We start from the raw sequence: 25,224 nt of genomic DNA, 5'->3' as shown, positions 1-25,224 counted from the left end.
TATATATATATTTAAGGATATGGAAAGTCTGCAGAAGAAGGGTGAAATCGGCGCGCTGTACAGCAAATTCAAATATTTATCGGGAAGTAAAAAAGGGAGAGCTATGCTAGCAGTTAGAGATAAGGCGGGTAAGGTAACAGTTGACACAGGAAAGATCCAAGAGAGATGGAAGGAGTATATAGAAGAACTGTGTAGTAAAGAACTTAGACCAACAAAGTTAGACATTGAAAAAGAAAATGACGTAGAGGAAGATAGCTTAGGTCCAGACATAATAGACGATGAGAAGAAAGGGCATTAAGGGAGATGAAACTAAATAAGGCCGTGGGGGTGGATAACATTCCTGCGGAACTATTGAAATGTTTGGAAACTGTGGGAGGAAGAGGCTATATAGGCTGATCCGTAGTATTGATGAGGGAGGAATCTGGCCGGAAGACTTTGTGAGATCAGTTTTAGTTCCTATTCCGAAAAAGGTAAAGGCTACATCATGTGAGGACTACAGGACAATAAGTTTGATATCCCACGCAGCTTTAGTTGTTCTCAGAATAATAAACAAAAGGATAGAGAGTAAGGCAAAAGAATCCTTAGGGGATAATCAGTTTGGGTTTAGGAAGGGGAGAGGTACGCGTGATGCCATTGCAGTAATGAAATTATTAATCGAGAGGAATATAGAACACAACAAGGAGGTATTTGCCTGTTTCGTAGATTTCGAAAAAGCGTTTGATAGAGTGAATTGGGAAAAACTAATGAGTGTATTGCAGAAAATAGGAATAGATTGGTGGGAAAGGAGGCTAATCCGCAACCTGTACATATCTCAGACTGCTCAGGTGCGGGTGGGGAACGGGGAGTCCGGATGGGCAGTGTTAGGAAGAGGTGTAAGGCAGGGTTGCCCATTATCACCGTTGCTGGTCAACCTGTATGTAGAGGATATGATTAAAGAGGCATGGGAAGAATTGGAGGTAGGAATGAAAGTGGGTGGGGAATTCGTAAAATCAGTTAGGTTTGCTGATGACCAAGCTTTAGTTTGTCAGTCAGCCAAGGGGTTGCTAGCATTGCTTAGTGAATTGGAAATTCGGTGCGACATTTCACCCAGTACTAAGCCCGGCGAGTGAAATTCACATATCGGGGTAGGGGGGCCAGTTCCTTTCCCTGAGCCGGTTATGGTTTCCCAGGAAGACCTGGTACCCGAAAAATCACATAGCTTGGGTGGAGCTGCAGGTGCCCAGAGTGCCTTGCCAGGGAATCGAACCCGGGCCCCTCCGGTCAGCAGTCCAACGCTCTATCCCCTGTACTACCGCGACCCACTTTATATATACATATAATGTATTGGCATATGTGTATATGCCCATTATAATTTATACATTTAAAAATATATGCTCTGAAAATGGCGAAAAAGCAATGATAAACCTTACGTTTGGAGTACTTAGTGATAAATACACACAATCTGCGTTTGATTTCTCTGTCATACCATCCCACCACGTTTCAACCAACACACCAGTGACCATCCTCAAAATCACAATCAGATGGAACATTATGTGAACAGAGATATTGAATATTAAAATATATTCCAAAGAAACTGCGGGAGATGCCGCAACAGTAACTTTTAACGGAGTCATCCGCTAATGTGCATTTCAATGCAACAATTTCAGAGCGTAAAAATCATTCGCCTTGACTGGGACTCGAAACCAGATCCCTCAATATCCGGTCGAGTGCTTTAGCCACTTAAGCTACCGAGGCGTCCTCTTAAACTCTGAAATTTTGGGGCTTTTAAAGGAACTAGATGTTATGACGAAATACCGTACATACAATGTCACATGCATTCGTAGTCGTGCGCGAGGCGCCACTGTCCACGAGGTTAAAGCCAACTTTAAACACTTATGGTGTTTTCCCTTTGACAAATTCCAAAGAAACTGCCAAAGCACTAAAGCACTCGACCGGATATTGAGGGATCTGGGTTCGAGTCCCAGTCAAGGCGAATGATTTTTACGCTCTGAAATTGTTGCATTGAAATGCACATTAGCGGATGACTCCGTTAAAAGTTACTGTTGCGGCATCTCCCGCAGTTTCTTTGGAATTTGGAGGACGCCTCGGTAGCTTAAGTGGCTAAAGCACTCGACCGGATATTGAGGGATCTGGGTTCGAGTCCCAGTCAAGGCGAATGATTTTTACGCTCTGAAATTGTTGCATTAAAATATATATATATATATATATATATATATATATATATATATATATATATATATATATATATATATATATATTGTATATTAAAATGGGAAAGGTTCCCATGCCTCCCATCAGAAGCATACCACTATGAACATGATAAAAAATCTTGTAATAATAAAATAAGGAATATGGGTAAGTTTTTATTTTTCACTCATCGACACTGAAAAAAGGCCATTTTCAATAACCATAGCTGCGCACTCTCATCACACATGGATGCTATGAACTTCCTGCCTATCACCTCCGCTTAACTTGCTAATTGTTTCGCTCGAGGGAGCTTCTATCCGAAAAGCAAATGAAAACAAACCTTATTGGAATATAAAAATAATTCTCGCGCGTATTACAAATATTTTATAAGTAGGTTCTTCTCTAAGATATACTCTGCGTGGACTCTACGTTTTTCGTTAACGGAGAGCGTACTAAAATTGAAAATCAACTATCACAAAATTACGAAATTCGATATTCGGAAAGTTGATGAGCTAAGTAGATCCTGAATCAGTACGACGACGCAATCAAACGGCAAAATACAATCGACTCCGGAATTGAATGCGCATAAGTCGGGTTCAATGAATCACGAAATGCAACGAATGAGCGCACCCGAAAACACTCGGGGATACATTTACTTTGAGGTGCACCATAAATCACGGTGAGCATGCGGAGTCCCTCGCCTGCATCGGGGCCGAGGTTTGGCCATGGCCCTTAGAGCAAAGACTTGTACGTTTATCCTTCGCCCGTAAACCCCCAGGGACCGAGATTGCCCTCGCACGCGGGGATCCGCGGAAAGAAATCACGGCCCGGGAGTGCGGGCTCGCGCTTAATGCGGATAAATTGGGGCAACGAGAAAGGGGAGAGAGGAGGGGATGAGCTTCGGCATTCGGCTTCGGCAAAGGAGCGGTATGAAAACGCTTTTATCTGCAAGGAGGGAAACAAATATTTACGAGGAATTGGGGTCTGCTGATTGAGCTTGCCTCTTTGGAGTGTGAGGGGAAAAAGGAGCTTTTCCCCGCTGAAAGGTTAATCGATTCCAATTGGATTAGATAACGTTCTTTATAAAGGACGGCACCGAGATAATCCCCCACCACCATCTTCCCTCCGATCTCCTTGGAGAGGCTGCGGGGCACGGGGAGTGTCGAGAGGAAGACTTGAGGGATGGGGCACAGGGAGGGAGGGATTAAAAAGACGAGGCAGATTGGGTTTGGGGGGAGGATCGGGTGAGCACAATAGGAGTAAATACCGGCGAAACGGGATTAGTCGACGGCGTTAGAGACGATGGCGGATGGCACTCATCGGGGGACAAGGATCTCCCAAATCTTCTTCCAATTTCACTGGCGCAGGAAATAATTTGCCTCATTCATTGTTTTATTTTATAAAAAAACACATTGGCGAGGCTAAAAAAATACAATAATAATTTGTAAACTAGTGTTCTTCAAAAAATTCTATGCTTCAAAGCAGCGGTTTTTTACGCTTCTCATTTTATTCTACAAGAAATTTCTCTTTAAGCATCCTTTTTTGATGACGGTGTTGAATATACTCATAAACAGTAATTGCGTTAATTTAAGAGCTTCTTAATCGACTGAATGTAGCTCAGAAAGATGGAAAAAATAATGTGAAGAAATGAGGAACAAAAAGGAAAAACTATGCGAAGGCATAAATGGGAGAATTAATTAGGTATTGGAGTGAAGGAACCACAAGGATTCGCTTTCAAAAGGAATTTGTAAGGGCAGAACTGAAATTATATTTGGAAAGGAAGAGAGGAGAATTGGAAAAAAATAATGGGTACGATGCCAAAGAAACAGGCTTACAGTATTACAATACATTTGATTAAAACATGTGAACAATAGCAAACTGATCGACATAAAATTTCGGGGTTCTCCTGTCCAATTCCTTATGCTTTGAGATGATTCTAAATTTAAGTCTTTGTAGTTTTAATCGTGTAGGATAAGAGCATTCTAAATCCTGCGTAGACGGTTTCCCCCGAAGTTGCTATCTATATCTCCCTTTCCGTCTTTCAGTTTTTCTTTCCTGCACCGTGCTCCTTTCCTTATCATTCCACATATATAAAACGTTTAGCAGAACTAGACACTTCAATATTCATCCATTTTCGGTATTTATCTAATCGAGCAAGTTGAACAGAATTTATCTTGGCCAATGCTGCATGCGCACCCCATGGGCCACAACATTGACGTGGTGGAAGGAATTGTGTCATGATGACCCTTACAGCGGTGCTGGCGGCTGATTCCGGTGGGGCATCAATTTAAGTAATAATTTAACAATTTAAAACACTATCGATGGGAAACAACCTGAATTATTTATCTCTATAAACAGTGATGGGCATAGATCTGAGCATGCGTTTTGACAGATAATAAGAATTCCACCGATTGTCGCTGGGCCGTGTGTTGCCAACAGGAGAAAGCTTCTACGGCCTTTCATTAAATCTTTGGAAATAAAAATCTAAGTTAAATGGATGTAGGGAGCAGGTAAATCATGAAATATGGAGCAGGAGACAGGAGATATATTTGGAACCCACAAAGTGATGGGAAGATGAAGTGGGGATAACTGAATTGAGAGCAATAGCGTAATATACAGTGAAGGGATGGAAGCCATTGAGGGGGGCGATAATATTGAATAAAAAAGGTAGGAAAAGGTGTAGTGGAATAATAACAGGAGAGTGATAGAATATTATTACTAGAAGTAAAATCTGACCCAATGAACTCGGTCATCGCTTAGGTCTACCTGCTGACAGGCAACCATAGGGAGGAAGGAATAGACGTAGGATGAATTAAAGGAAATAATTGTGTGTTCCTGGAGAGAAATGTTGATGCTGATGCTGGGTTGAAAGGTGATGGATGACGAAGGGAGAGATGGTGGTGAGGTAGGGATCTACAGGTCAGGAAGAAGGAAATTGATCATGGGGAGAACTTAGTAGAGTTCTGCAGGACTGAGGGTTTAATCATAATGAAAATATGTTATTATTGATAGGAATGAGCTCTTACGGCTAGTAATATATAATAAATTTGAAACTCCAAAGGCCGTAAACAGTTTACCTTTCTAAACCAAGTGAAAATGAAATTAATTGGCTAGCGCCACAAGTCAAAAAGGGTAAAGGTAAAAAAGGATAATGAGGTAGGTAAAAAGGGGTAAAAGGTAAAAAAGGAGAGGATAAGAAAGGTGAATACGAATACGCGTATTTCGGCCACTAAGTAGCCCTATGGTTAAAAAATATGGTTTAAAAACCACTTCAGGTGTAGAAATGGGTGTAAAAAATGCAATTGGATTTGCAGAGTCACCAGTTAGACTAAATAATCGTAAAATATGGAATTAAGAAGAGCTTGGTTAATTCCAATAAACTCCGGGGGATGCCGCAACAGTAAATGTTTACGCAGTCATCCGCTAATATGCATTTCCTATACTTACACTTAAATACTCTCCCAGCACACCAATACCTGTATACTTGCGGAGACGGGTCTGCCACGCCTGAAAGGCACCCTGAAACTCCTCGACGGGAATGTCTCTCAAGAACGTTATAACATGCCTTTGGATGTGTTCCACGGTCTCCCAATGCTTTCCTTTCAGCTCCCTCTTCAGTCAGGGGCAACAAAAAAAAGTCGCACGGGGCCAGGTCGGTACTGCAAGGGGGCTGGGGAATCAGGGTGCTCCGGGCCAGGAAATTGGTAACGATAAAGGACATGGGGCTGGAGGTATTGTCATGGTCAAGTGAACGCTCCATCGCGCCGTGGTACAAAATCGAAAAATACACTTCACGCGGAGGCACATCTTTCCGTTCGGAGCAAACTGTCGATCGGCTTCGTTGGAATGGCAGACCCCACACTAATTTTCCCGGCCCGCCATGAATAGTTCCATCACAGTAAAATAATGCGCATAATTTGTGACCCCTAGCAAAACACAACACCCTGCTCTACATTAGGTCCCTCTTCAGCTCTGAGTACTTGCTTCCTCCCTTCATCCCGTCCAACATCCCTATCCTGTTCCTTCCCTTTCCTCGTTTGCCTAACATTCTCCCCTCAATTACAGTCTTCAACATTCCACGGCTGGTCAATACCCCCTTCATCCACTTTTCCTGCCGGGATTTCTCCCAACAAACCCCTGTCTTCGCCCACCATACCAAGTACTTCCTCATTTGTTTTCTTCTCGGCCCATTTCACCTTCTCCATCCTTCTCCACACCCACATTTCAAAAGCCTCCAGTCTACGTCTATCCTCCTGCTTCAATGACCACGTTTCTGCGCCGTGCATAGCTACGCTCCATATCAAAGTTTTTACGAGTCTTTTCTTAACATCCTTACTCAACGTCCCCGTCATCAACTCCCTCCTCCTTGTGAAAGCCTCTTTGCCTAGCGCAATTCTTCTAATTACGTCCCTACTACTTTGACCGTGTTGGTCAAAAACACTTCCGAGATACGTAAACTGTTCTACCTGCTCTAGTTTTTACCCTCCTATTTTAATGCTTAGCTTAGCCTTTTTCTTTATAGAAAATCGCATAAACTTTGTTTTATTAATATTGATTCTCATCCTATACCTGTCGCACTGAATTTCCAATTCACTCAGCAATGCTTGCAGCCCCTTGGCTGACTGACAAACTAAAGCTTGGTCATCAGCAAACCTAACTGATTTTACGAATAGCCCTCCGACTTTCATTTCCACCTCCAGTTTCTTCCATGCATCTTTAATCATTTCCTCTACATATAAGATGAACAGCCTTGGTAATAATATGAAATAATCCCTTGCATTTCATCCTCTTACTGCCCATCCCCCACTCACACCTGAGCAGTCTGAGACATGTACATGCGCATTAGCCTCCTGTCCATCCAATCTATTCCTATTTTCTGAAATTTATTCATTAGTTTTTCCAATTCCACTTTATCAAACGCCTTTTCAAAATCTATGAAAAAGTATTTACGTCCTGGTTGTATTCTATATTCCTCTCGATTAGTGATCTCTTTGCTGCAGTTGCATGGCGCGTGCCTCTCCTCTTCCTGAACCCAATCTGACCATCCCCAAAGTAATCATTTGCCCTACTCTCCATCCTTTTGTTGATGATCCTGAGAACAACTTTAACTGCGTGGGATATCAAACTTATTGTTCTTTAGTCCCCTCACATGATGTAGCCTTTACCTTTTTCGGAATAGGAACTAACACTGATCTCACAAAGTCATCCGGTCAGCCTCCTTCTTCATAGATGCTACGAATCAGTCCATATCTCCCTTAATGCCCTTTCTATGTCATCGTCGAGTATAAGTGGACCTAAACTGTCTTCCTCTATGTCATGTTCCTTTTCTAGGTCTAACATTTTTGGCCTAAGTTCTTTACTATGCAGTTCTTCTATATATTTCTTCCATCAGTCTTGGATCTTTTCTGTGCAAACTATTATCTCACCTGCCTTATCGCTAACTGTTACCACAGATCTTCTCTTCTCACTTTCCGATAGTGATTTAACTATGTTGTATGGTGTACCAATTTCACCATTCCTCCGCAAACTTTCCATATCTTTGCACTGCATCTTCCACTATGCTTCTTTTGCTTTATTTGTTGCCCGTCATGATTTATTGTTTAACTCTTCGTACTTCATTTTGCCTAACTCTGTATTTACATTCTTCCATTTTTTTCTCTCATCTATCTTACTAATCATCACATCCGTGATCCATGGTTTCCTTGCATTTTTCCCATTGACGGTTCCATTTGTTTCTTTTGCGGTTTTCGATATCCCTTTCTTGATACATTTCTAATTTTCTTCGATAGTACTCAACTAATTATCGTCATCCATGATTTTTTTCTACAGCCTGCTGGTGCTCCTTCCTTGTCAATCCTTTTAATGCTTCTACATTAAATTTCCGAACCCGCCGCCCCTGCTTTATCTTTTTGAAACGGACGCTACTCTTCATAAAAACTAAATTGTGGTAAGAGCCCGCATCCGCTCCTGGGAAGCTGTGCGAATAGGTCACACTGTTCCTAAACCTGTGCCTCACCATAATATAATCTAACGGATACCTGTCTGAGTCACCTGACATTTTCCATGTGTACCTGCGTCCTTTGTGGTGTCTAAACCAAGTGTTGATGATGACTAGCCCCTGTCTCCTGCAGAACTGCTTTCTCCCCGCGGTCATTCCTCGTGCCGAAACCGTAGTCCCCGACCTCGTTACCATCTCTTCCTTCGCCTACCGTCGCATTCCAATCCCCCATCACTATCAAATGTTTCCCTGCAGGAACACACGCGATTATGTCCTCTAACTTATCATATAACCTATCCACCTCATCTTCCTTATGGTTGCTTGATGGCATGCATACTTAAGCAACTACCAAGTTCGTCGGTTCTCCTTTTATCTCTACCAGTAATATTCTACCTGTTGCGTGCACTATGTTTACTACGTTTTTTTCTGCCTCTATATTCATGTATTTATATATTCAATGCACACATACTCCCAGTAAGATAGGGTTTTTAGGCGGTTTTTGTACTGGCGAATTTTGTATAGGAGCGAAATGTCGTTATCATCCTAAAGAGTTGGTGCCATGAAGAGTATATGTTAGATGCAAGTCTTGTCAATTAGTCAATACGTTCTTTCATTCACTTGCTTACCTCATTGACAGGGTTCATAAATATTTAGCCATATCTACACGTGATAAAAGTCGTATTTTTGCTGTTATCTTCCATCGTACTAGTCATTTTTTTTAGCTATTTTGCCTAACTTTTTGCCTAATTTATCCATTCCTTTTATCGATGCTTTCCAATAGCATGGTTCCTCTTCCATGCGCGGGAAAATTCAGGCTTTACGCATCTATCCTTTTTATTACATCAATCTCACTTGTTTAAATGTCTCTATTCCATCGAATCGCATTCATTTCGGCGTCAAAAAGAAACATATTCGTGTTTGCATGCATACATTCTTCAATATCCATTCTTGCATCAGTTTCTGTTGACAGCTGTGGCTAATTATTTGCAAATTAGCTCTACTGTAACACTTCCTTACCTATTGTTACCTCCTATTCCACCAAATATGAATTTACTGTCGTTCAATGAATTTTGTTCGAATTATTGGATGTATCTACGTCTGTTGTAATTATTAGCCTAGAAATATTGGACCTAAATGCCGTGATTTTATAACTGAATGCGGTTAAAATTAAAATTCATTGTTAAACTAAGTACATGCATGTCCATTATTACTCCCAGTGTAACAGCTACTGCTTGTCTTGAGTAGTAACAGAGGCTCTATCCGTGAGTCCAATACTAAGACGTCAATGAATGTTTCCTTCAACCTAGTATTTCATCTTGAAAACGCAGCTGCACATTAATCTTCTTGAGGTCGTAATGTCCCAATGTTATACCAACAATGATACATTCCTGATAAATACAGTTGTGGGTGGGGTTTTTTTGTAGAACACCTTCATGATTTGAAGGAAAGTATATATCTTACTTTTCCGCAAAATGTGAATTTATTTGCGAACAATTTCGAAACGGAGTATCACCACCTGTATGTCAATGATGATACTCTCTATGGAAAACCGGTCACGAATAACTTCTTATTTTGTGGGAATTCAAGGTATTTTCTTTTTTACGCCACATAACAGATAACTTTTATTGTAGCATTCAAATGAAGATATTGGGATGTGTTCCACCGTTAATGCGATATATATATATATATAAAATTAAAATCTAAGCTCTGACGCTACACTGTTGTTTCTGGAAAACAAAATATAAAATTAAAAAAATATAATATATATGTGTGTGTATATGTATTGTATCGATTATACGGAAACACTCACACGAGCAGTATTATATTGGGACGGCACCGTAGAACACAAATAAAATAGTAACACTTAGAAGGACACTCGCACGATAAATTGTTTACGCTTTCGGCCTTCTCCGAGACCCTCCGAGGCCTATATATATATATATATATATATATATATATATATATATATATATATATATATATATATATATATATACATACATACATACACATATGCATACCAATAAAGGAGCAGATTTATAAGTGTTTGTTTGTGCGTGAGTGTTTGCGGAATACATTTGTAGTTCCGAAATCAATGAGCGTTTTAAGCGACCCCTCTAAAAATATCAAGGATCAGAAGGTTGTCGTCTTCAGGGACCGTAAAGAGGTTAAGATGGACTCAAAGCATGAACGCTCTACTTCGAGACTTAATGTGCGTATCAAAAAAGTGGCCGATTCCGGTCGACGCAATCGCCGATGAGTTTACGCACGGAAGGAAATATCTGGCGTCGCCGCTGCGGTCTAGAAGTCTTTTGAGACCCTCGGAGGGTTAACGAACCCTCGAACCCTCTTGACCTCGCTCGAATCCTTCGTCTCTTTTCTTTGCCGACTGTATTCGCCTTTTTTCCCCTCTTCCCTAGTAAGGATCCTATTTGTCCTTTCCATCTCTTTCGACCCAGTCGGCCTAGTCCCAAAGAAGCGAACGGAGGCGAAGGCCTCTTCCTTCCCTTCCGTTCCCCACCCTCCCCATACCACTCCCGTTATGGAATTGACGAGCACTTAACCTGCCTCCGGGTCACTTGGGTCCGGATAAAAGCCTCCCTTGAGTGCGTGCGTCTCCAGCGCTTGCGTAGCGTGTACGGGTACCGACTGACGCCCGTTATCAATTATCGATTCCTGGAAGTTTTCGCACTCGCCTGTTTTATTTTTCCAGTTTCAAAAGCTGCGTGGAAAGGCGGCGAAAATATCACCCCGGGGTGGAAAACCTAAATTAAAATTCCCTTCTCTTGAAAGTGTGCGGCAATGGAGCAGGAACCGGCAAGGAATGCGAGAATTGGAAAGAGCAGGAAATCGTGGGGCTCAATTCTCCCCTCCTCCCTATGGCGCATGCCCGTGGCCACTACAAGTACACACGTAGGTTCGTAGACAGAGGATCTTGCCCGGGAGGAGTATGCCCGCGTCCCTCATACCCAACATTGGAGTGGACAGCGGATAGTTTTTACACCTTTTCGAAGAGAAACGTTTTAAATTCAAAAGCGCATTGTTTTTGCATATATCTCGAAGTTTTACTAGCAGAAAAAGTGGATATTTTTTCCTCCCAGCCCCTCACTCTTATCTTCGTGGTAGCATTTAAATTTAACAAAAATTTGCGAACTGAACCTGTAATTATAGCTATTACTCATATGATAAATCAAGTAATTCCTCACTCATCCAGCCAACTGCAATAATTAACCCGAAAACTAGTTTGATAGATGAGGATAGAACTCACCTAACACTAAAACCCAACGGGGTGTGAAATTCACACATCAGGGTTGACGCTCCAATTACTTTCCTTGTGCCACCAATGGTTTCGTGGGATGATAACCGGTTACTGAAATCGGAGGATAAATAGTTGATAACCGAAAAATCACAAAGCTCGGGTGAAGTTGAGGGTGCCCAAAGGCGTCCGTCACCTGGGTTGTAACTAGGGACATCCAGCCAGGACCTCATCTCTCTGCCAAATGGACTACCCAACCCCCTCCTGACAAATACGTGTTAGGAAGGAGCTTGCCAGTCCATTATGGGTTACTCCAAATTTAAAGTCAATGTCATTTTGCCATTCAGATGTTTTTGCTTGAATAGCTCAATCAAAATCCTAATTAATGCATTAAGGAGCTTTTTTATGCCAAAAATTTGTTTCTTATTAAAAGCCGTAAACTCCATTTTGAATATTGATAGAAATGAGCTCTTACGGCTAGTAATATATAATAAATTTGAAACTCCAATAGCCGTAAAAATTTTACCTTTCTAAACAAGTAAAAATGAAATTAGTTGGCGAGCGCCACAAGTCAAGAAGGGGTAAAAGTTAAAAAAAGGAGAGTACCTTTCTTATCCTCTCCTTTTTTTACCTTTTACCCCTTCTTGACTTGTGGCACTAGCCAACTAATTTCATTTTTACTTGTTTAGAAAGGTAAACTGTTTACGGCTATTGGAGTTTCACATTTATTATCCATTTTGGATATTTTTTATTATTATTTATAATTTCTTTTTCATCTGACTGCTTGCGGTAGTGAAGTGAACCAGATTTTTCGTCATCTGCCGTGTTTACCACTACCATTAGCCGTGACGTGAATAACGAATGCTCATGTCGTTTATTGCCCTGCTATAAATGCCAAATATGAGTCCCAAAGGAATAAGTAACACACCATGAAACCCACTTTTAAAGACATTTTCAAAAAGTGATTGGTAATATAAAGTCCAAACAAACTTAAAAATTATGTCTAGTAAAGATCCAATCGAAAGCAGAAACACAATTACACAGTGGTAAAAGCGTGGCTTTAAGTGCCTCTTATGGGAAACGTCAGAAAATGAAGGGTGAAATTTTATTATGAGTGATTGAGTGAGTGTTGTGAGTGAGTTGTGAGTGAGTGTGAGTGTTAAGTGAAATATTAATCTTAATATCAATGTATTATTAGAAGACAGACATATTTTCTTTGAGAGTCTAGAGCATTGAGGCCAGTCACTAAGAGATATTTAAAGTTAACCATATTATTTTAGAAAAGAGTGCCTCGGTGATCTCAGCAAGACAATCTTAAACCATCAAGTATTTGTCACACTTCATTCCGAAATGTGTTATGGCTGTATATTCAGGTACGTAACATGGAAAAGGGATAAAGAGGTATTCAGTTGAATGGGTTTTACCCTTCTCCAAGAGATCGTGTTGGCGACTTGGTCAGTGTATCGCGTATACAATTCCCATGATATGAGCATTTAAAAAAGCACTAGGCTCCCTTTATGCGAACCAATATATCCCACCTGAATGTAACCCGTGAACGTTTCTCCAAAGGATGAATCACAAAATCAATAGCATGATTTGTATGATGTGTCTATGTAATAAGATAACAAGATTTGGGAAATTGTCTCGAGGAGAAAGAGGAAATTTTCCTAGCTTATGCATCTCCTAATAAAGCAGATTTCCATTTAAATCAGGCGCCCGTCTTCCTCTGGGATTGAAGTGAGGAAGTATAATGTGCTTTATTTGTTTTATTAACGCACCAGTATCACGTTTAGTAGACTCTTTTACGGGTGTATGTAAAACTGTGCTCAACAAAGGGACTCTCCTAATTATTTTAGCAATTACTGAATGGTGCCCTATGATGTATTTATACGTTAATATTCCGGGATTTTGTATATTAAGCTCTTATAAAAACGCCAATCTTGTAGGGATTTTTTACTCTTGAGGAAATCCTCTTGACATCACAAATAATCTCAATGACTCCCATATTAAAAAGTTAATTCAAATATTAAATTATAAAAAATTAAAATAGCTAAAATATAGATTGAACACTTCAAAAGATAATTTTTACGATTCACACGCTTGATTATCTAAGATCATAATGGCATTAAACTGCAGATTTTTTTCTTGCAGTGGATACAAAGCAGAATGAAAACGATTTCTAACGATAATTTTTTGAATTTTAAAACAATTTCAGCTGATTCCGCCCGCAATTCGGCCTACCGCGAGTTCAGTACCTGCAACATATAAAAAAAAGCTGAAGCGTGTATGAATGCGTACGTTGTTCGAATATCTGCATGTAAATAAGAATATTCTACAAAAAGTCTTCATATGACGTACACTATTTAACATTTCAAAGTTATTAAAATAAAATTATTCTTTCGACTACTGATTTATATGAGCATTAATAGCCACTTAATTGTAGGCAGTAATTGGCCTGATGACTAAGAAAAAGTAAATTCACAAAATGTATATCTGACCACATAAAAAAGAAATAATTTACTATAATAATATCCGTAGCAGCAGAAACATGATATCACATTTCTTTTTACATAATTTTGATCAGAATGTTTTCTTGAGGAATGTTGGTTTCTGTAACTGGTAGCAATTCAATTTCTGTTTAGTTGTAATCCAAAATTATCGTTGGTTAGAGACTCGGGGATCTATCTGGTCGATTTTTTTTCATTTTCAATAAAAAGTGACCTATAATAATCATCTATAATGTGGAAGAACTGGGTCCTTACATAAAATGAGAAAAATATACCTTTTTTCATTATTAATGGGTCTAATTTGCAATGTTTGCTTTGGGTGATAAACGACCTTAACGGTTGAAATGCCCAAATTAAATGATATTCTTCGTTTTACACTTCCATTATTGAATACTGTCGCTTCCATGATTTTGCCACTGCTGTATTTAACACTGCCTAGTTATTGCGTACTTAGGCGACTACGCGCTTAATACCGACGATAAACGTTTTATCCGCAGCCTAGGGGGCTGATCCGCAGGTCCGGCGTAGCGTAATGTATTATTTTTTTCACTGACAAAAAGACTGATTTAAGGCAAATGAACTGATAATTTTTGTTCATCTTTGATTATTCCCATTGCAGTAATAAACTATATGGACCGCAGTTGCTTCGGTGATTGACTTATATCATGCGATGAGAAGCCCACCAAAAAAATAACCTTACCTTTGTTTGAATCTCACCAGGGGCATGAATAATAGTTTGATTGGTAATTTTGTCCAGTAATTGTGTTAATGGCACAAATGGCTATTTTTGGAGTGCCTTTAATGAAACAAACTCTCTCCCCAACCAACTGCCGGCAATTTCCAGCATTACTGCGGCCAGATCGTCTACACATACTCGTCACCAAAGAAAAACCCACCGACGCTTTTCCTGGTTAGCCATCTACTTTTCTTCGGGTCGCTGGATCATCCATCTTGATGGACTTAAATTAAATCTATCTCCGTGGCCAACCATTACTTAATAGTTGAGATAAATATCAGGTCTGATGACACGGTGCACAATACCGTCAGGCGTCTTATATATCAGTCGTCCATCTCACAGGCACACAACATCCAAGCATTTAGAGTCCATACATGGGCGCCTTCATGGCGCCGGCCTATTATTTGATTCCGGCGCCGAACTACCGCCCGATTGAATCCAGTCCGCTCAAACAAGTGCGCTCTTTACTTGGGTCGTCATATCACAAGCACATGAAAGTGTAATTATTGCTCCATGGTCAACTATTTATGAAATAAGGAATGACAACCCGTTCGGGAGAATGTCAGGGCCCCCCTGCAAAATTCCCTGCATCCTAATGACTAAGTAGTCCCTAGCCCCTCTCATAATGAAAGTTTTTCTGACCCCTAAGATTTCGCAATCATCACAGTCGCCCGTAAATGCGAGCGGCCCCCGTGATCCTGCCTCTTTCGCTCCCCATCGCATTCCCTTTAAACCCCGCGGACACGCCTCTCCCTTTAAACGCCGCTGAATTCATGTCCAATGTAAAAACTTACGCGGGGTGGATTGCTCGATTGTAATGTAGATTTAGATGTGATTTTTGCGCAAAGACGGATCATTTTTTTCCGCTCGATAACCGTTTTATACGTGACCGTCGGAAGGTGTGGGGGGGCGCGGGAGTCCAACGGACACACGACACTTGTGGCATTCCTCCGCAGGCAGTAAAACGCTTATCAAAGGGGTGGGATCGCTTATGCACGGCTTCCATAAAGTCACCGCCGTGATCTCCCCGCCGCTGGTGAGAGCCCGTGGCTCCGGCGGGGGACGCCGCGCGAGTGTGCGGGTGCGGCTGTGTGCTTAAAAAGGCGGCGGAGGCCAATTCATCACGTTTCCCTTTATGGCTCTGGAGCTGACGTGGACCCCGTTAAACGGCAGCAGCTTGGGTGAAATGTGCGGCGCTGGCAGACAATGGATCGTGCGGAGGGTTTCGTGGGCGCCGGGAACTTGGGCTTCAACCCTTCCCCTACCACCCCAACCCACCCTCCCCCTACCCAACTATCTCATTTTTAAATCGGATCTCTTTTGGGTTTTATTTCACTGCGGTCGCACAAAATCCAAGGTTTTATAGTCCAGAGGAATCAGTGCGGGCAATTCACTAAAAGTTTATTATGAGCATTAAAGCCACAGTTTACGCACAGCTTCTTGTGTCAGTCATCGTCCAGAAAGACTTTTTTCTTCCTGGTGAAGCGTAACTGGTAACGGCCACTCAGATGGTTACGGCCGCCATTCTGAGAGAAATCAAACCTTTGGTCCCATCTTCATCTTTTCTCGCAGGTTGGTCTTCCTGCCACGGGAAGGGTGAGAATCGGGCTTCAAAATTTTTGCTTCAGACTTTTACCCTTGTGACAATTTAAATATCATCACACGGAATATCGAATAATTCTTGAAGTTAACCTTTGGAGATTTCCAGCGAAAAATGTATGACTGACTTAGAATTATCCGAAAAATCATCTTATCAGCTTAAGAAACCGCGGAATCTTTTGGGTATGTTATCAGTAAAATTCGTTCTTTACTTATAAGATTAGACGCTCAGGGATCGTCATTTTGAAAATTAGTAAAAATGTTACAGCCGCAAATCATCGTTAAAACAAATTACTCGATGAACTTACATATGGGTAGTAAGTAGACTACTCCATCGTACGTACAGTCATGCGGCATTCATTTTATTCCTCGGGTCAGACTGCCGCGTTCTGAGTTTTGGTGGACCACTTACCCACTCATGTAATAAACTTACCGTTGCTGTGTTGGAATATGAATCCTAAAATGAATCTCATACTCTGCGGATAGAATGTGCAACGAGAAGAAATATTTTCCACGGAATAGCCTTTGGGTTATTGCTTGAATATTGGCCCTATTCCATTGTTTATCCTGAGGAAGATTGCATTTTGTGGCGTCTCATTATGCTTCCGTACCATCACAATACGCCTGCATCTTCTGAAGTTGGTGGCGGGCCGAATCGATTCCGGGGGTCTTAGGCTACCGGCACTTGTAAATCATTTATTATCAGCTTCAACCGAATTGAATTGCTGAATTTAGATAAACAGCTAGGTGCTAATAAGGATTTAATATAAATCCAAAATGTTGATAATGTAAACACTTTTATATGTTATTAAGTGGATTTTTAAAAGTCTCAAATAAGTATTTTTTAATATTTTTGATATTTAAGCTCTTTCTTGGCTGTGCCTTTAGAGGCAATGCATGCTTTAAAGTTGAGATAAAGGCAGGTGGTGCTACCCCAAGTTTGATCGTTTGAGCTATTAGCGCCATCAGGTGTTATTGCAAAATCTTGTGACACAAGATTTATCACAGTTATCAATCATCTCTACATTTATCGATGAATTCTTCATACGTTGTGCCCAAAACTTTCTCTCTCATGTTGGCAAGGAATATCGCGTGCGCAAATTTTACAGGCAATCTGTCGAATGAGAAAAAAATTCCAGCTTAAGGCTGATATTTATGACCCAAGAGAAATCCTTTGGGCTCATTTTTACTTTCTCCATGCGCATATACGTTTTATGAAGTATCGCATTCACGTTTAAAACTAGATTTTGAGATTTCGAGAGAAATGCACGTTATGAATCCATCTTAGTGCATTTTTATAATTTCTCAAATTATATCTCTTTGCATGCTGGCAAGTTCATAGTTCTCATTCAGGTATAAATCATGTTTCTTTATCGAATAAGCACGCATTTGTTTTGCCTTCAGTGCATCTTAAATAACTGATGAAAATCATCATTTACAGTTCCCATACTGATGAATATATTACATCTAGTATCATAGGTTTGTCGTCATCCATTTTCCTTTTATTCATACCTACCCATATAAGATTTTTCTTTTTTATTGCACAGCTCCTGTAGTTTTATTTGTCGTATTTATTTGATGTATTTCGGATATATAAGCGTCGAAATTCCTAGTGGTGATGACGGTGAAGTAACTTTGGTTTTAAGATTTTTTTTCATAAACCTAAAAAATGCTTCAGCAATAACTTGCTTACTTGAAACTTGGATTGGAATAATAAGGAATACAAACATTATGACATAAAGGAGCCATATCTTCGCCTGTGCTACATCTCTATGAAAAATGCAAAACAACCCTATTTCACGATTCTGCGTAATATCATGCATTTTTATCTACGTTTATTATTGCAAATTTAGCTCTAGTAAATGCAATGATATGCGTCGTATTTTCAAGACATCCATCTTGATCATTAGAAGTTATTAAAAGAAAAAATATATTTGGCCTAAGCTAGTGTGGATAGTGGTGTAAAAAAATAAAAAGGTCCTCAAAGTAGAAGTCTTCAATTAATTTCATGTGAAAACTTATAAAAATCAACAAAGAGCCACAAACCACCAAAGTATCCTGGAATAAGCGTCCATTATCTCTCTGCAAGAATGGGCTAAACAATAAAGTACTAAGTTGGCCATCAACACTAATGGCATGTTTTTCATCATTTTTTTGTGTTTTCTTTGTTTATTTGAACTCATTTGTATTTTACTTTTTCCAATACTTACAGGTACATTGCTTTAAGGTAATTATAATTAAGATTTACTGTAAGTACTGACAGTGTCTGTTTAGCTGTGAGGCACTAGGTTAACCTAATTGCGGAGATTAATTCTGCTCAAGGTCTATCTAAGCCCTCATATATTCCAAGCCGTTTGCGTTCATAAAGATAAATAAAGGTTGCAATTAGGATAAATAAAGGTTGCGATTCCTTATCAATCCAACATAATATCAAATAATTGCAGACCCTCGCCATTTCCAAGGCCATCAAAGTTATTTACGATAACTTTGCAATATGGTATAGGTATCAACCAGGAAGTGTAGGAATAGATAGAGAAAAGAGTGAGACGCAACAACAAAGAGCTATGACATCGACAAATGTACTTGCTTTTTATCAACCACCACGTGTACATTTGAAGTCCTCTCCACTCGTCACCAATTAAAGGGCCGTAATACTACTAAAAATCCTTTAACGTTCTACGGTTGGGAAGAATCCCTGAGCGTGGGAAGCCAGGTTAATCTCGATATACCCATTTGATTTCTTTTTTGTCCTTTCCTTACGTAAAAACAACATTCAGTCATTACAGAATTGGCTTATATAGTATTCATTCTTTTCCCAGAAATTCGTATAAAACCTATGAATTCTCTCATGTGTCGAGCAAATGATCTAGTCAGTAAGTTTAATTTATGTTTTGAGACAGTTATTCTTACGGGTTATTAAAAGACTTCTCAAAAATAAGGAAAGGACTCTCAATACTTAGGTACAGCATTGGCTACAACTCGGATTTTGTGTCACATCTATTTCCAAATTCACAAAACAGGAATATTTTATTCATTTCAAGCAGCAGAATGATATAAAATTTATGATGACACAGATTTCGGTTATTTCCTTGATTCCCCTACCTAATTCTAGCTCGTGAATATCAGAGCCACTTTCCAAGAGAAGAAAATACGATATTTATTGAACCGAGCACACCATGTCTCTTATTAACAGAGCTCAGTCATGGAAATTCTATTAAGTTAAGCGTTTTAAAAGCAAAAAGACATTTTTCCCGGAATTTGAGGTAATGGACGAGACAGAAATGTTGACAGTCAGGAGACTGGATACTTTATTTCGCGCAAATTCGGAGAAAGCGAAATTAATATTTCCACCTCCTTCCCTGAGACCCTTCCGCTGAAATTCGAGTGTAAGTTCCGCCAGCATAATAAATGTATTTATTAGGGAAGACGATGGACAACCAAGATCATTTGCGCTTAGAATAGTAACATCAATGATAGTAAAATAGTCTATCATAAAATATAAATTAAACAAAGATTATCCAAGTGGCCTGATATTATCGATTGGAGTACCGAAGTAGCTTTTACTCAAATTTAATGTTCTCCCTTAATTTATTCCGGAAACTTTAAGTTTATTTGTTATCTAGTGAAGCATGTGATCAGTATGCTAACCTATTACTTGGATCACCGAAATTTTTTATCGATCCAAGTTTCTATGGAAAACGTGATACATTTTTTATTGCTTTCTGATTTTACGATAATTTTTCAGCTGCGTACTTTGAAAGTTAAAAAACATCGCGTTTGTGGCCTAGAAAGGTCAAGTAATTAGCCACGCTTTAATACAAGTACGCTGAATTGTGTATGTTCTGAGGAAAGGTGGCGTGAACTCGTGGCGAACCACGGCGTGCGAAGAAGACGGGGTTTTAAAAATACTCCCTGAGAGCCTTGCAAAAATAAATACACCCCATGACCCAGAAAAAGTTCAGAATGTGGAGCGGGAGAGTGGTCTGAAAATAACAGTCGGTAGGTGGTAGTCTTTCTGCAGTCGTGGGACATGGAGCGCGCATGCTGGATTACTTAAAACACAAAGCTTTGCACCAATCTTCTTTCATGTCCTAATACAACTAATGAGATGACCGGCCACCCATTTAGCCTTTGATTCCCATAGAGCGCGCTGAAATGAATTAACTTGTCGCTCAATTTTACTACGCACCCAGAATTGCTAGTTTATGAATTTCACTTTCCAGGTTACGTAACTGTAGAATAATTTCAGTGATTTTGATTTTCATGATCGAATGCCCTTCTAATCTCCTCTTTTATTCTCTGTTGGCTCCAAATAATATTATATAAAATAAAATTCATGGTTAGTATAAGAAATTTTTAGTGCTGTAATTTCCTCATAGACTCAAAAAAAACTATTTTTTATCCAGATTTACTTTTTTAAATACTTCAACGCGTTTCCTCATCACAGTAATAATTCTATCGTGCAAAGGATTACAGCGGATTATTCCAAGAAAAATGAAATTGCTTAAGAGTTTCCGAATCTAAATTCATCTAATACTGTAATTTATTGAAACATAAACTATCAAGCAATAAAATATACCTCCTAAGGTCAGAAAATACCAGGAACAAGTTATATGATTTGTCAAGGCTAAGTAAATAAACAGATCCCCGCTGAAACTTCTTGAGCAGGTAGACTGTTGGGTGGGTCCTCAGGAAGACTGTTACCCAAAGGTAGAATGCATGATGAATGGCATTACAAAAATGAAGCGAAAAGCCAATAGTGTTATCTTAGTTATTGGAATCTCCATAAAATGCACATTTACTATTATTTTCCTCTTCGGCAGCTGCTGTCATTATTTGTGGTTGAATAAATGTGAAAAGAAACGCGTTGTTTCCATGTGAATGGAGCACCATCTCTTGCGCATCCGAAATTCTTTGGGATCGGCTTGTGGTGATGATCTGGCTTCTTCTAATCCAAAGTCCAAGACACATTCCAGGGTTTATTATCGTAGCTAGTTTCTATGCTTCAGTTGCAAGTGGGGATCGAGATGATGCGGTGGCTAGCGTACCGGCTTCCCACCACGAAGGTCCGGGTTCCAATCCTATAGATGACTGATATTTTTCAGTGTTATCCCGATACATACTTGAGGTGCTATGTGGAGAGAGCTCTGAATGAGTACGCCGTCCGTCGGATGGGACATTAAAATGCGGACTCCTTTGCGCCTCTCCTTAAGAGTCGGCTAATATCGACGCGGGGTTTTTCTTAACCCTTTCTTCTTTTCTATCTATCCCTAATGGCGCAAATGACTTAAAATGTCGTTCGCCTCCCCTATTTATACTATTATTACTACAGTTGCGAGTATAAAACTCCAAAATTAGAGTCCGGTCCGTCGGATAGATCATGACACCGTAGACACCCGCCGGCGTCTTGCTCGGAGGTGAGGCGCCGAGGCGAAGGCGTTCTGTGAAGTCCCCCTTTTCTCCACCACTCCCGTTTCATCATTACTCAAACTCTCCCCTCACCCCTCCGCCTCTCCCCAAGACGACTGCAACTTGCTGCCACCGGTGCGGTTGTTCTCAGTTCCCGGCGGGGGAAACAGTTTTCGACGGGCATGACACTCGCAGGGACGACGAAACGCTGGAGAGATTCCGAGAAACACAAACTCATGGTTGACGCATTTTCGTTTCGGGAAGGATAAGAATCCTCTCGGGCTGGAGAAATCAGTCAAGAGAGTATCAGTCCTCACGCGGAGATCCGCCGAAGGAGGGAAGAGAGGATAAGGAGGACACACGACACAAATAAATAATGCCACCCCTCTCTCTGCCTCCCCCCCCTAACTGGAAGGGGTGGCACTTCAACCCCGAAGGAAAGCTTCCCCCTGCTTTTGTTGAGGTGGCGGAAAGAGTTTCCACCGCACGAGGAAGATAGAGAGAGAGGAAGGAGGAAAAAATGTCTCAGATATGAGAGTGGGAGGAATATCCATTCGGACTTTCCTTATCTCCTCCCCTCCTTTCTTTCCGTCCTCTCTCTCTCTCTCGCTCCCCTCCCCCCCACCTCAGCCTCCACCTCTCCTCCACTCAGTGTCATCCGTCTCCTCCCATTTTTCTCGCTTACTATTTTATTCCTCCGTCTTTCCTTCTCTCTCTCGCAGATAACCTTCCTGTCCTTCGCCGTCGGGACCTTCGCCGGCTGGGGGGCCAAGGCGGACGGGGGCGTCGGAGGGTTGGCCGGCGAGGAGGGCTTGGGGGGACTGATGTGGGCGGGAGGGGGCTGCCCGGATGGCGGTGTGGGCGTGGCGGAGGCGGGCCTCCCGCCTACCGGGGGCCTGTGGTGCGGCACCGCCTGGGGACACTCCACCTACTTCTCCGAGACCCACTCCGTGGCACTCTACCTCACGCTCCTCAGACTGCCGGCGCATCAGCATTTTCACTTCAGACTCTCTTACAGGTTAGTCGGAGAGGGAAAACCCCTTTTTCCATCCCATTATACGTGTGGTCATGCTTTTCAAGTTCAGCTATTTTTACTCAGTTTCGAATGTTCGACCTCTGAGCGTTCGCATGTGCGATCGCTTAAACGGTGGAATTTTGAAGGCATTAGCCGCTGGAGTTCGATTGACGCCGCGAGAGAAAATACTCTCGGTCATATGCCTATAGTTTTACTTTTCGTACTTATCACTTTTGCTTACATATTTTATCTTAAAATTGAATAATTTTCAAGTCGGTCTAAAATGAAGATAGAACGGAAAATGTATCAGTCATTGGCATTGATCCTATTTTGGGGACTCTTTTGGAGATCTCTACGAAAAGCCTAATGTTAACTTACTTCTCTTAACATTTTTCTGGCCACAACTTATACTATCTATCTATTGACATGTATAAGGATGATAAATCATTTGATATTGCCTTTCATTTTCTCAATATAATGTCTAAATAAATATAGCAGCCCAAATCTTTGATCGTTCATTTTAAGCCTAGCGTGTCTAAGATGTAATGTATACGTGTATTTCGGTGCCTTCAGAGCTTTTGCTGATGGAACTGGTTCCCATTATGGTCTGCTGTAATGAGAGGAAGGATAGCCCCTAACCACATACATATATATATATATATATATATATATATATATATATATATATATAACTAGCACAGCAACAAACAATATAAGAACACATAAAAAGAACACTCACACGTTATTTCTTTATAATTTCGCCAAAATTTAGCTCCCTGTACCTCGGAAGAAACAGAAGTACTATATACACACACACACACACATATATATATATATATATATATATATATATATATATATATATATATATATATATACCTTTTTAGACAATTCATCTAAAACTGCAATGGCAAATATTAGGTATGGATGATAAGTGTATGTTCGACGATATTCAAATACTATGAATAGAGTTTTTTCAATTAACCGTTTTATTTAAATCACAAATGATATTTTAATATGCCCTATTTCATTTTTCCCTTCTTTTAAAGATAAGATGTCTTTTCATAATTATTTGTTGGAAAATATGAAATGAAAAACAAGTTAAACTTTTTTCAGATGTTAACAAATATCTATTCATCGCTCATAATATTAAAACGTCCGCAACAAGCAGAAATTTAAGAATTTCAAAATTCTGTCTCATTATGATTTGTCCTCGGTATAATTAAAGTTTTGCAGACTCTTGATGTTTGCCTTTTTTCTTCTTTAATTGTATCACACGTTTTTGTAAATCTTCTCTTCTCTTAAATGAAACAATTGCATTTTCTGTTTCCTTTAAATGAAATTTCCTGACAATTAATTCAGTTAGGAGTCAATATTACCTTCAATAGAAGCATTTCATTTCTCTTTCCATCTTCGTTTTAATTTTCCACAATTTTTCCAAGCCATTAATTATTTTCATTTTTACATAAAAAATGTATCATTATGTATGGACAGCAGACTCTCTGCTATTATGTGACCTTTTAAAATTCATTTTCTACACTTCCCAGGTACGCGTTGAAATAAAAAGCCTTCATCAGATAACTAAAGGATATAACAATATTATCACTTAGGATATGAACCACTTTTAATCGTTTTAAACCTTTCTTTTTGTTAAGTCGCAATAAAAATGCCCATTTGTCTTGACCAGGATTGGAGTGCCGAGGTTTGTCCGTTTTGTCGACCAGTTTCATCACCAGATCATCCTGATTCAGATAAATTTCTGAGAAATTTTATTCAGATTGTATACTATTTGTATCAAGTGTGTGCTGAAAGGGTTTAGTATATTTTTATTGGGCTAACAGAGAAAGGATTTTGAGGTTAGCCACCTCGGCGTTAATTAGTTCCTGGAATGTCATTGGAAAGTTAGTAATCAAGTGCTGGATAAACAGTCTGAAAGCATTTTATGGTAAAAAATAGTCTATAATTTTTATTTTATCGTTAATTAAAGCTGGAAGGATCAACATGTTTTGTATTTAAGTTAATTAACGAAAATTTCACTCACCCCTACGTAACCATAACAACGTTGAGATAATTAGGTTAATGCTCTTGTCAATCTTTATTTATTAAATGCGCTGCGGTAATAGATGAGCGTGCATCACTGCATAGACATGTACTTTTTAAGTGCTTCTTGCTTTAAGTGTTATTTTTTATCAATTATATGCGAGTGTTTTTACTCTCCTGTAAATTATACATTGATTTAATTTGTTGGATAATTTGATGGATCCTACTAAAATATGTTTAACGTTAAATAACAATTTACGATTGATTGAAAAATATAATACCATTATGGGAATAAAATATTGTTATTCAATATTTTAATGTTGTTTTTTGTTTCTCGTTAATTCTTAACCACTGTTTATTGTGCCTTATTTAAAGAGTTTCACTCATCAATTGATATTCATGATTATGTTATATAGTTATTACATTGCCGCAAGGTTTCAGCTGATTTCCAAGCGTCTCCGTTGAAACGTAAGATTT

The 25,224-nt window shown here is 39.8% G+C and overlaps 1 protein-coding gene across 1 annotated transcript in view; it reads left to right on the top strand.

The window, feature by feature from the left end:
- LOC139694242 (uncharacterized) overlaps positions 1 to 25,224 on the top strand; it is a gene marked incomplete at its 5' end in the record, with an annotated part of 294,041 nt that overhangs the window by 219,925 nt on the left and 48,892 nt on the right. Inside the window, one exon of the mRNA XM_071592695.1 lies at positions 22,415 to 22,710. Coding sequence (XP_071448796.1) covers positions 22,415 to 22,710 — 296 coding nt within the window. The remainder of the gene's footprint in view (positions 1 to 22,414; positions 22,711 to 25,224) is intronic.

The sequence above is a fragment of the Hetaerina americana genome, unplaced genomic scaffold, assembly GCF_022747635.1.
Source record: "Hetaerina americana unplaced genomic scaffold, ioHetAmer1.1.p SCAF_1, whole genome shotgun sequence".
NCBI classification, from domain to species: Eukaryota; Metazoa; Arthropoda; class Insecta; order Odonata; family Calopterygidae; genus Hetaerina; species Hetaerina americana.
This window is presented reverse-complemented; position numbering and strand designations above follow the sequence as displayed.